Source organism: Ambystoma mexicanum, chromosome 9, assembly GCF_040938575.1.
Source record: "Ambystoma mexicanum isolate Mex_15411 chromosome 9, UKY_AmexF1_1, whole genome shotgun sequence".
Lineage (NCBI taxonomy): Eukaryota > Metazoa > Chordata > Amphibia > Caudata > Ambystomatidae > Ambystoma > Ambystoma mexicanum.
Genome location: NC_090931.1, coordinates 559,841,080 through 559,854,000, shown reverse-complemented (window position 1 = coordinate 559,854,000; position 12,921 = coordinate 559,841,080). Strand labels below are relative to the sequence as shown.

Here is a 12,921-nt window from a genome sequence, read left to right as displayed (position 1 = left end):
TTGGTGATCACCGTCCTTCCCAGCTGTATTCGACTGCGGGTGCAGTGGCTGTGAGAAAGGATCGGCTTCACCTCTTCACAGCTCAAACCGAGGAGATTGGTAAGGCCAGTAAGTTGGGCTTGGGATTCATAGTCGAATCCTGATTTTCATTTTTTTTTCTTTCAGATATGACTCAAAGGGCGGCTGGTCACCTACAGAATGAGGCACGGGGCTGTGGCATACAGGCCACTGTACCCCTGCCCCTGTTGGCATGCTTGAGGACAATGGACAATTGGCAGCGAGGAGTGGGGCATGCACTGCGCAAAGTATGGCATGACTGGTCTCCTTCCACCCCTTGCCATCTGAACAAATGCTTAGATGCCCAATGCATCCAGCAGTTTTATTCCTTTTATCAAGACCGCAGCACCATGGATGTTCAATAAGACAGCCAGTTAATGGGAAGAAGGGGAGTTTGCAAAAAACAGTCTCGAAGTGCTGATGCGCAAAACAGTGTAAACAGCAAGGGTTCCAGGAGGTGGCCCAATTTGCATATAGTATTTGCTCGGAGTCCAGGCCTACCACCCAGTAGTCGACGTAGAGTTTCAGCAGGTCACTTCACAGAAAGATCAAGTAAATTGCCACAACTTCATGGAATAAAATCACCTAGGGCTTGACACTCAGGACATTAAGAGATCGTGGCCTATGGAGTGCATGAAGCTAGGCTCTGCAGGGGCCTCAACTCCCAGCCCCCATATGACATGGAAGAGCCACTGAGCACTGTTGCCAACTTGTTTCAATGTGTCCTTTGTGGCAGCCAACACACCTGGCGATCCCCATCACTCTGACACTGAACAGCGCAAGGCACTCCTCAGCACTTCTCCCTGTTCTTTGGAACACTATCACTGACATAGGTTTAGCCGCAGGACCAATGTGTTCCATTGCCCAGGTCCCCACGGAAATCTGATGCATGCTTCAGTAGACTCTACTGAAGCTCACTGACACACTCCCAAGCAGCTCATTCACTCAAGGATTCGAGTAGTACTTTGGGCATTTGTAGAGATCACCGCATCTCCATCCCCAAACTCCCTTCTGCAAGCTCTCCACCCCCAATATGGTGGCCAGAACGGGCAGAGGGACTGACCACAGTAGTCCAGCAGGTGCAGATAAGGATCTTGTCCCCACCCCTGCCCCTCGTGGTACGGAAGGCTCTAGACAAAAATCAAAACTCTGGTGGAGATGGGCCTGCAATTGCTGGGGGCAGATCAGCTAGACAACCATCTTTACCACAGCTCTTTGGTGCCCAACCAAGTGCATCTTTTTTTTTACAGAGCTAAGTCACCAAGAGTTCATTTTTCCTGTTTTCTGCACTGATGCTTATGATGGTTTACAACAAATATAGATCATTGAATACCAGTGAATAAACCCAGTAGTACTGATCAACACATAATGGCAACATTCATTAGTTTTGTGAGTTTCCTACTGCAACACAACACATTGGACTTTATGGCTTTTGTGAATGAATGTAAAACAATTTGTTAAAATATGATTTAAAGATTTAATTAATTTGTTTCAAGAACTGCTCAGTCCTCCGTTTAGGTTGATCCAGGTTCCTTATTTTTTAACAGTATGCAGCTGTCTGTTGATGTTCAGATCCCAGAATGCTTTGGGGGAGTGGATGGTGAAGCAGTTTACATTGACACAGAAGGCAGTTTCATGGTGGACAGGGCGGTTGACATTGCGGATGCCTGCCTACAGCACTGCAGACTGATTGCAGAGACACATCAGCAGGAAGGTGGGTTTTCTGCGATCACTTCTTTCATTGTTTGGGACAATGTTGATGAAAATTGGTTGGTAAAGTTAGGAGAATAATGTACAAATTGGCCGGTAGAGTGAGGTAAGCAACTTGGACATTATTCCGCTAACTTTACCACCAATCTAGAATCATTTACTATTTGCTTGATTATGTAAGGGAATGAAGGAACAGTTGCGTGACAAAGTTGGGAACATTTCATTAGGATTGGTTAGTTTCCCAGTTTCTCCTTTCAAGCCTTTTTTGGTCGGCCACACTTCCAAATGCAATTTTGTCTGTACCCCTCTATACCAGTTATTGTAGATTTTTTTTTTTTTGTGTGTGTGTATGCTTGTAAGAATGAGACCAGTTTATGAATAAGAGGTACTTGAGACCTGCTGTTGCTGTAAGTGAGACTCGCACACAAAACGTGTGCATGGTCTGCTTAATTCTACATTTGTTCATGGTCATTATTTCAAAGTTGAATGTTAGGTTGTGGCATACACACTCTGGCTTTCCAACGTGTCAAAGTGCAAGGTTGAAGATCTAATCCGACAACTTCAACCATGTCCAAAGGACGATGCAGATTTCACGCTGAGGTCCCAACACTAGTGTGAAGAATTGCCTTCTGGTAAGGGTGTAAATGCCATGGCTTTTTTACTTTTACTAATGATAGAATTACCCACATCATTTTATCTTGGAAAGGGTGCCCTGATTACGAGGCCCCTGGTTAATCAAAATTAAATTCATGTCAAAACCTGCGTGTACACATATGCCATGCTGCATCAGTATCCTGATCTGATCTCCTGCTCTCCAGTGGCATAGAGCATTTTATGAGGTCACAGGTGCATGCCTTCATGACAGCTGGAATGCTAACAAAGCCACTTAAGCACAGATTCTGTGTCAATGGGCACCTCTGCTTCAAAACTATCATTATGATGGATCATCATCTTGGTGGCACTTTACTTAATCCATAACTGAGTTGGGGTATGGTGGCTGCTAATTCACATATTTATTAAAACCCATATCTGAGCGGTATCATACATATGTCAACAATGTTGGCCCAGGCCAGCGTGCACCTACTTTGTGCATTCCCCCTAGACCGGTCTGCTGCACCCAGCAGCACCACAGCCAGCGTTGGCGGTCTGTTTTGATCCTTTGAGGCCAGGTAACACCTCTCTACAGCAGGACAGCCCCTCAGCAGGAGCTGTCCTGTTTTATAGTTTGGGGATGGGGGGGGGGGGATCTCCCTGCCCCTATTTGTATTCAACACCCTGTGCCCCATATTTTACTATATTTTTTCGGCAAAATGTTTTCAGCTAAAAGTGCAGTGGAAAAAGGGGGATGAATGAACGTTGTACACAAAAGGCCACCCTTTGATGCAGTGGGCACAGAAAGGGGATGTGATTAGTGTAGTCAGGAAGTTCAGCACAGTCTGGGAAGGATTCCCCCATTTTGTTTCTCTGTTCTCCTTCCTTCCTGTCCCCTATACTTCCTTTAAACACGTTGGGACTTATGCAATCAGACAAAGACCATGTGTTGCAAGGATAGGGATTGCCTTCAAAAGACGGGGGTGGGGGGAGTCTCCCATCCTGTCTTTGATTCGGTTTTGGGCTTTTTAAAACTTTGGAAAGAGTTAATGTCGACCTCTTTTGAGACTGTTGCTTTCCAAAGCCCCTCAGCCATTGAAGTAGAGTTTTCCAAGGAAGAGGCAAGCTCTGCTCTGTACCTGCTCCCAGGGCACATTGCTGGGGACTCTTGCTGTGGACCAGGTCCTGCTAATCTGATTATAATCATCCCTAGGCTGGGAGAGCAGAACCTCAAAGGACTCGCCCTGTCTTTGAGCCCCCCTGTGATGTTTGCAGCATTCTGAGGGCTAGATCCCCGTGTTCTACGCATTGAGCCATGTTTGCCACAGTCGAACCTGAAGGGTCTGCCGGGCTTCCTTAGGCACTCGCTGTCTTCGACCACTGTGCTCACATTATGAAACTGGCTCGACGCAGCATGTCTCCAACAGAGCTCCGGTCACATGTCCGGCTCGAGTACCAGCCCCCCATGCAGACTACTCAGGGCTCGAAATTAGGATTTGTTGACCAGGAGCTAAAAGCAGATCCTGTGTATTGGCCATCACCTGTTAGGTAGGAGCTACCACTAGGGAGTCAGCAGCTAGTACACGGTGCGCTTGTGCACAAGATCCATTATATATTATCCAATATCCTTTAAATGTCCCTTGTGTGGCTTTCATTCTCTTTTATACACATTCCTAAACCTACACATTTAATATTACACAACTGTTTGAAAGGTACCACATGGTTTAGGGAATTAAAAGTAGCTCCTGGTAGCTGCTGGCTTCAAGCTAAGCAGGCTCCACATGGCTACAACCTGGAGCTAAATAGCTCCCAGCTCTTGGTAATCTCAAATCCTGCTACTTCATACGGATCTATGTGATTATTGCGACCACTTTTATTACGACGGCCGAAAATGCGGACTTTTTTTGTTCATTTTTTTTAAACCCCCCTCTTACACCACATACATATGCGGGTGGAGACCCCCTGCATCCCTTACATACCCATATATATATATATATATATATATGTGTAAAGGGGGGTCTAAATAGAAAGTCTGCATTTTCGCCCATTGTAATTGCGAGGGAGACATTTTGGGCCATTAGCCGTTATACTGCTGCATTGAACCACCAGGATTTTGCACCGCAACTGTACGCTAACTACTGAGCCATTGCATCACTCATCGACCAAAAAAGCAGTACTTACTGTTTCGAACAACGCTTGATAGTCTTGCCACTCCTGGTGGCCCTTTCAATCTGCATCGATGGACACCACCTCAAACCACACAGAGCACCAACTTGAATCCCACTCGCCACCTGAGATCCACGCTACTAGCCACGTCCGAACCAGATTCAACCCGTAAGTTCAACTGACAGCATCGAGCCAGGCTTTGAGCAAACGGCCTAACATTGGAATCTGATACTCAGAACTGATCCTGTACCGCAGTTCAACTTTTGGGGCCCCAGAGACAGGCTAAGACTATTTTGCACCCTTTTCAACTAAGAATATATCCTTTTTGAATGGTTGCATTTCTTGCCTGTTTTTTTTTCCTCCAGCGTCTGTGAATGGATTGACTGTATTTGGTTGCTGGTTGTCTGGTTCCTCTGCATCTGATGTTGGGTGCAGGCGAGTGGCTGGCACTTTGATGCTTTTTATTGCTTTCAGTTGCTGTGTTTCTGGAATAAACAAAAAACACTGACAAACATCTCGTCTAAGCGGAATGGCAAGAGTTACAGGTGGACAGCACATGGATATGCTGGCAAGAGAGGGCCAGGGGCATGAATGGGGGCCCCGTCAGTTGATCTCGCCCTCCTGTTTGGGGATGGTTCTGGATTCCTCCTTGTGCCTCCCACCCCTGGTGGCGTTTGTGTTCGTCCTCTTGACAAGGCCTTGTCACACATCTGAAATGCACTACCCATGTGCTAAGATGAAGAGGTACGGAAGGTTCATCCTTTTAGTGAAAACCTATGGCTGACAATTGGTGCAGTAACCTGAATAACGTTTGTATATTTCTAGTTGTCGTCAGTAATGTTCAGGAGGAAAGTTCACGAGTTAAGCTTTCACCCCTGACATGGGATTAGCAGGACCAATTCTGCACTTCATCTTTCCGAACTTGATAAATTGACTACCATTACATTCGGGTAATGGTGGCAGCTATTGCAATGCTTAAGATCAGGAGGAGTTTGGCACGACACACTCTACAAAAACGTATTATTATTAATAAACCAAATTGCATGGCTTAAACTGGTGTGCATTTTCACCATTTGAAATACTCAGGCGACAAATACACCCAAGTAATTTACATACGCAAATGCCAAGTTTTTTTGTAGAGCTCTTCTTCGGTTTCTGGAGATTACTCCATCTGCCTGGGTTCTGTGTAATGGGCATCTTACAGAAGATGTGGCTCAACAAAGAAAGCCTGACATACTGGAGTGACATTTGTCTTGCTCTCCACAGTAGTAGGTGATCCTAGTGCAGAGCATTCAGGGGATTCAAGAGGACGGCATGTGACATTGGGATGGTAACAAATGCAATAGGGTTACACGGAATGCCTGTAAAAGAATCTAGAGGACCTGAAAAGGCTGAGTGGCACTGAGAGTAGAGTAAGTGGCAAGGAAATCGAAAATCCATTCAGCTACTTGTGGGGAGGAACAAGGGACAGTAGTGCCTTTTCGGATATGTGAAGTTTGTAAACACTAGGTTATTCCCGTATTTAACACACTGCAAATCTAAAATGTTATTAGACTGAGATTGAAATCGAAGTCCTGATAAGAAGGATCACTTGATTAAGCAAATGACATGATGTTTCAATCATTAACTTTATTTCGAAAACATCTCTTACAAAGTTAAAATTGAGTTTGCATGCAATAAAACAGTCCTAACATGCACAAAACTATTAACATTGAATATAAAAAGACATCCAAATAAGATTTATATTTCAGACCATTAGATGAAACCATAATCGATTGCCCAAACTGTTCTCAATTATAAATCCACCTCATCAGATACATATCCTTCCTGATCCCTGGAGTAATAGTAAGACGAGTGCCATTACTGCATGTGATGGCACACACATGTAGTATTTAATTGAATGGGGACACGTTTGGTAATTGGGAAAATCCATTGAAGATTCAGTAGTAGAAGCTCATTGGGGACATATTCATGAGCTACATAGTGGGTCGGGTAACTTGATGCAAGCGCTCTGGTGATGGCCAGTGAATGGTTCATCCTAGGGTAGAATTAGACAGACCTATGGGGAAGAGAGCTAGACTGGCTGATTGTGGGGTTGGTGCTAGCATCCGCTTCGGGGCTCAGACACATGCAACAGTTGATTGGGGTTTCTAGAGTAGAAATTGGCGAACACGTTGCCCATGTGGAACCTTTCTACTGGTTCAGTCAAAGATCGCTGACTGTAGAATGGACTGATCAGCCACTAGTGGCAAAGTGGAAAGGAACCCAAGATACGAGGAGGAACTTTCCGATCATTCACAGTACACAAGAACTCAAGCGTGGACTATTTACCACATATTAAAACTTGGCAATGCCCTTTATACTACACTACAGCTCACTCGCTAGTGTCCAGGACGTAACCATCTAACATGCCCTTTAAATAAGTCTGATTTTTAAAAACTGTTTTCCCACTTTGCATTCATATGCTGTAGTAGCTGCTCCATGTGTCTTCCTCGCCCGATAATATTGATGTTTGAAATACATTGTTCCCAATTAGATGCTTAGCGTTCGCTGAGAAAAGAGTACCTATCTGCTGCAGTGTAAAACAAATTGGTACTGAGCAGCCCTAGGGTCATGCGTTTCTTTGCTCGGCCATATTTGATTTATTGGTTATTTGTAATGCGCGCTATACAGCAAAATTGTGTTTCAAGGTGTATCAAGACAAGGTGGGGGGAGGAGATAGGAATGAGGAAGAAGGTATAAAAAACGTTATTAAAAAGTCATGAAACATTAGGAAAGTGCAAGTGTAAAAGCATGAGAGCAGGGGAGAGTGGGAAAAAAAGGGACGAAAACCAGCAAAAACATTCTGACTAGGTCGTGAGATGATTTTGAACGTGCAAGTGCTGAAACATGAAAACTGGCTCAGGAGAGGAAGTGCAGGGGAGAGGAAGGTGAGGTACACCTGGTTCTTTAAGTAATATGGCTGGGAACCTTGCACATCCCAGATGTGTAGTTTTTGATATCCATATAGACTCAGCGACTCATGCGTAGAGTTGCGAATGGCGTCATGTTCCATAAGCATGTTACCAGTCCTGTTCAATTGGTAAGCGGATGTATTCTGGGAGCTGTCGTCTTGGTTTGTTTTTAGGTGAACCAAATGGAGCCAAGTACACGACTTTTTTGTGAGGTGGCGACTTTGGTGCTCATAAGTATGGTAGCAATGGTAAAACATGTAGGTTTTCCAAAGACTGCTTGTTTTACCACTCCTGATTTGGAAACCCATAGGGTGTGAAAACCATCTGTTTTTGTGAGTGGAGGAATTCGCTTCTCTCACAGTGGTGGTAATAGTGCAAGTGGTACATGCCTGCCAACATTCTGTGACCGAAAAGATGTAGGATTTTTCAAGTTTCAAAAATAATAATTCCCATAACAATGACATCACAGAAAAATACAAAACATACATTGTGGGCAGCATTGAAGCATTCTAAAATACACAACCCATCAAAAAACACAACATGGAAAGATGTTCAAATGTTAAAAATGTATCATTCTGAATGGTAAGTTATCAAATTCAATTACACAGAAGGTAATCACACAGAGCTAGTAGGCAACATTTGCCAGTGCTCTGTAGCAGCAGCCTGGGCAATACATATGTATTCCTGCAGTGCAAGTTGAATACTGAATGACATGGAGACTGATACCCCGCTCAGTGTGATAAGCAGATTCTGTGTGATGGTGTTACTCTGCCACTTGCCTTCACTGGTGGTTCACCTAATGTCCCGGCAAGAGTGCAGGGCAGAGTCACGTATCTGTAGGACTGCTTAAAAAGCAGTAGCCTACTGCCTTAATCTGTAGGGTTGGCAAGTATGGTGTTATTTCCACGTGTGGTAATGCTCCCACTGCCCAATTAAATCCTACAAGACTTCACATTGGAGAGTAACTAAAACGCATAATTAACTGGCGATTTAACACTTTACAGGTACCGTTACCACAGGCGGGAACAGTAATTCAGTTTGGAGTATTAGCTAAAAACGCCAAAGTCGAAGTGAGATCCCCTAGTGTCCTGCTGACGGGCTTAATAGGACCCTACTTATAAAGCACTAGACGTTCTCCTTCTGTGGAACTGTGAGCCAGTTAACTTTCTAAACCTCTTGTACATACTCCTTACGATCCTTCAGAAAAAGCTGCACCTCTTTTAGTCCAGGGTCTTCTGCCCAACCTTTATTTCGTGCGCGTGTTCTCTCATTTTACTCGCTCTTAAATACGTTGGCTTGAGGAGGAATTCGAAGCTCTTTAATTAAAAGAATGTATTGCTAATGGTTTTCTGTATTTTCTGCAACATTGGATGGTAAATGCATGTTTTTGGAGGTCCAGATGATAACGCTAGTGTGTTATATAGTGCTACAGGGAATTCAGTTGCAGTGTGCTTGGTAGCTGATTTTAACGAATGCCTTAATTGTTACCCACAATGTGATACTTAATTTATCGACCAGAGAGGATTGGGGGGTGGGCGAAAGGCCGAGTCGACCTGACTGGGGTATTGAACCCATGATGCACGGCATTGTCTTGTTTTCAAGGTGAGGGCATTGTGCCTGGGCTGTCTTCCTGGTAAAATGCAACTGCCTGATCTGGGTTGAGAGCACCAAGTTTGTTCTCGTTGTCTTTTGCCATTGCTTATTTTGAACGCATAATTCTTGCTTACTGGGTAGCCTGAAGTCACACCTCCCCTTTCTTAGCCAAAAGGCTAGTAATGGTCATTCCCATCCCTACCACCTGGAAAATGGTACTCGATTCTTGTTATAAACACCTGTGTGGGACGGTGTCTTGGCCTTTCATTATGTTATAATGGGCCCAGGCCTCAGGGGGGCCACGAACAGCTACCCACATGTTGGTAGTGTTAAAATAGAGGAACATCTTTAAATCAGGACATTAAATGTGCGCTTTGCAGCACATACTTTAGAGGCTACTGTTGCTGGTGCCCTCAAGCTGTCACCTCAGCCTCTTGCAGTATCCAGCAATGTTCTTGTCTCAAAAAAGTCAAGCTTCCTACTGCTCCTCCTCAGAGGTACTCTGCCTTTCCTCTCCTTTACCCAGAAACTCACTGTCTCCCAAGCTCTGGTTCACTCTAGGTTGGACAATTGCAACAGCCTCTTTCTAAATCTACCTGCCTCTACTTTCCGCCCTTTGCAACTTATCCAGAACAGCAGTGCAAGACTTGTCTTTGGCCTCAATGCCCTGGGATCGTATCTCTCCAGCTCTGAAATCTCTCCATTGGCTCCCAGTGGTTGCAAGGATTAAGTTCAAAACCCTCTGCATTGTCCACAAGGCTTTCTGGGGCCTGGGTCCAACATACCTTCAGCTATCCCTCCGCAAATACCTCCCCTCTCGAACTCTCCACTCCTCTACCTCTACCTCTAACTCCCTCAGGGTCAGTCTTTTTTCAAGGAAACAAGCTGAGGGTAGATCTGTCTTCGGCTGGGGCCTCCCCCTGGAACAGCCTTCCTGCCACTCTAAAACTTGAGGAGAACCATCTCTGGCTGCGGAAGCACTTCAAGACCTTCCTTTTTGTTTCTGCCTTGGCCCCCTCCCCCCTGTTGATTCCGTTCTCCCTCGGCACCGTACACCTGGCCACCCTCTGTCCTCCGGGCCCAGGTACCTGCTCACCCTACCACCCTCACGCACTGCCTTCGGGCCATCTCTTGGACTGGGGTATGTATCTGTACCCATACAGTCCCCGCCCGCCCCTTTTCTTCCTGCACTTATCAGACCTACCCAGTCTGATACCTTAAACCCAGCATTTGCCGGCTGCACTACCATTGTTAGTTGCCTTTATTATTTATTATTAATCTGTTTTCTCCTTGCTCTGCACTCTCCTTTTCTCCCCCTTCCATGCACTTCTCCCCCTCGCACTTGCGCCTTCTCAATGTCACTGTGCCTAGTAAGATCGTTGTTTTGTTCTCCCCTGTTCCCCTTCCCTTGCCGTGCTCTGAAACGCTTGTGTATAAGCGCGATAGAAGTAAAATATCAATTTTAATTTCTTGTCGCCTTATTGCCTTTTTTCTCTGGTTTCGCCTAAGTACTCGTTATTTGTCAACATGGTGCTAAATGGCTTCTTTAGTTGACATTTAGGGCCCGATCCATGGAAAAGTGCACATAGATCCCGCAAAGCCTGCGTGCCGGGAATGACTGCGTGTATACGGTTTTCTGAGTACTCTGCATATTCATGGAATTGTTCTGCATATTCATGGAATTGTTCCCTTATATGCAAGTCGCGGCTGGAATGCCCTGACAAACCCCCACGCAAAGCAAATCCAGCCACATAGTCCTACTTTGTTGGTACACCAGGCGTGAACTCATGGACCTCGGCAACACTCAATCGGGTCCCCCGAACTGTTACCGGCACCCCAACAACATGCGTACCATTTCCTGTAACTCTGGGAATACTTTGGTCAATCTGCGTGCGAACCCCTGTAAACTGTTCCTGCACCCAGTAAACTGCATACGCGCACCCCTAAGTTAGATCGGAACCCTGTCTGCGTTCACGCACACCTAAATCCAACATGCAATCTCACCTCTGCGCAGTGATTCCTATGTGCAGGTGTCTGTATGCCTGCCTTCGGGTGGAAGACAGATTGAGAGCTTTGCGTGGGCTATTCCCTGACGAGAGGTTGATTGGTCAGATCCATGAATAAGCTTGGTTGTGCACATTTGGGGGGGGGGAAATGGACTGCCTGTGGGCCGTCCCTCGTAATGCCCTCATTTTCTTACTCATTTTGCATGCTCTGCACCCTATTCTGGTCTCTGCGCAGGCCACGCCCACTGCGTGGTGTCTCGCGTAAGGCACTCGGCTGCTCGCAGAGGTGTGCCGAGCCAGCGCAAAGTCCCCGCAAGTACGAAAAAGTCCTGTGCTGGCAATTCCATGAATTGACAGAGGGGGGTTTTCTTGCGGGGCTTGGCGTTGAGTCCTGCGGGTGGGCGTGCTGAGTTTGCCACAGAATCCCGAAAGCCAGCGGAGGGTGCCACCTGACTGCATCTGCTGGAGTTCCTTGCTAGTCCCTTTGCGTTCCTGTCTGGCAGTCCATGCCTGAAGGGTGTGCCTGTGTTGGCACGAGTCTCAACGCAGGTGGCAAAGTGTTTCTCCTTTTTGGTACACTATGGTCATTACCATAGCCTGTGCTCTAACGGGGGCTGTAAATAAGATGTCTATTTAATGGAGTCTCCTATACAAAGCAAAGGTACGATCCTTGAATCTCCCTTATGGCCTCCACAACCTTTATTGAGCACGAGGATCGCAGACTTGGCCTTTTCTGATCTGAGCCTTTCAAGCACGAGTACGACCCAAAGTGTCTCCTTGGGCCGTCTCTCTATGGTTTTGGCAAAAAGCTCCATGAGAAGACCGCGTCTCCATCAAGATAAAGTGGAAGTGTTAGGGAGAATTCTCTGTTATGGCTAATTTCCCAAACCTAGTTAGTCCCCCAGCAGCTTTGCTGGATTTTTGGAGTTTGTTTTTTTTCTCCTGCTAAGACACTTTTTCTCCCACTATTAGGCATGATTTGAGTATGTCCTTTGACTGTAAATGTGTTTTATGGGCTATTGGGTCTTTTACTCTATAGGGCTTCATGTGTATTTGGTATGTGTGTTACACAGCACCCTCAGTGCAGTAACAAAACATAGACTCCATACCCTGGGAGTGACTACTGTCTCCCAGGGCATGTAAAGTCACCATTGGCTTTACTAGTCTCAAATTGTGAACAGAACCAGTACAAACCATCATATTGTGGAAGTACTGGTAGGGGTAATTCGATTGCCCCCTTGGAAAACAGACCCAGGGGCACTGTCCAGTCCCCCCTTGTCGAGTTTCTGGCTGGTGGCAGTGGATACCACGCGAAATATTCCACCGGAATATTTCCTATGGGATTTTCCCATTCATTTTAAACGGACCACTTTTTGGTGCAATGTTAAAGATACCGCTGGGTTATTTATTTAATATTTATTCCCTGGTTGTTTTTTTTGTTGCCAGGACTCAGTTTTAAAATGGCGTTTTTGTTCGCCTCTGAAACTCTAACCCAAGTCGAGCCCTTTGTTCCACTTTTTGGCGGGCTTCTCCACAGAAGCCCTCCAAATGGTGCCACTTTGTCTGGGTCTACAGGATGTGTGGGAGGGGGATTAGGCACCCTGGACTGAGTTGCCTTGGCAACTCAAGTCGCACTCTTGTGCGATTGGCCCAGTGGTGAGGCGCCCGGCTCACCACTTAGCATGTTTGAGTGACAGCTGGGCTGATGAATGGGCGTTTTTCTGCATAAAAGCAGGGCTTTGGGGACTGGAACTTCAGAAGTCGCCACAGGACCTAAAGAATCCGAAGAGGGGAGAAGCTGAGCCATCTACGACGACGTCACCACCGATGGAGCCATGCTGTAC

The 12,921-nt window shown here is 45.9% G+C and overlaps 1 protein-coding gene across 2 annotated transcripts in view; it reads left to right on the top strand.

Moving 5' to 3' along the window:
* RAD51C (RAD51 paralog C) overlaps positions 1–12,921 on the top strand; it is a 609,255-nt gene that overhangs the window by 127,801 nt on the left and 468,533 nt on the right. For both annotated transcript variants that reach the window (XM_069615161.1, XM_069615160.1), the window contains exon 3: positions 1,605–1,771. In XM_069615161.1, the coding sequence (XP_069471262.1) occupies positions 1,605–1,771 (167 nt within the window). The remainder of the gene's footprint in view (positions 1–1,604; positions 1,772–12,921) is intronic.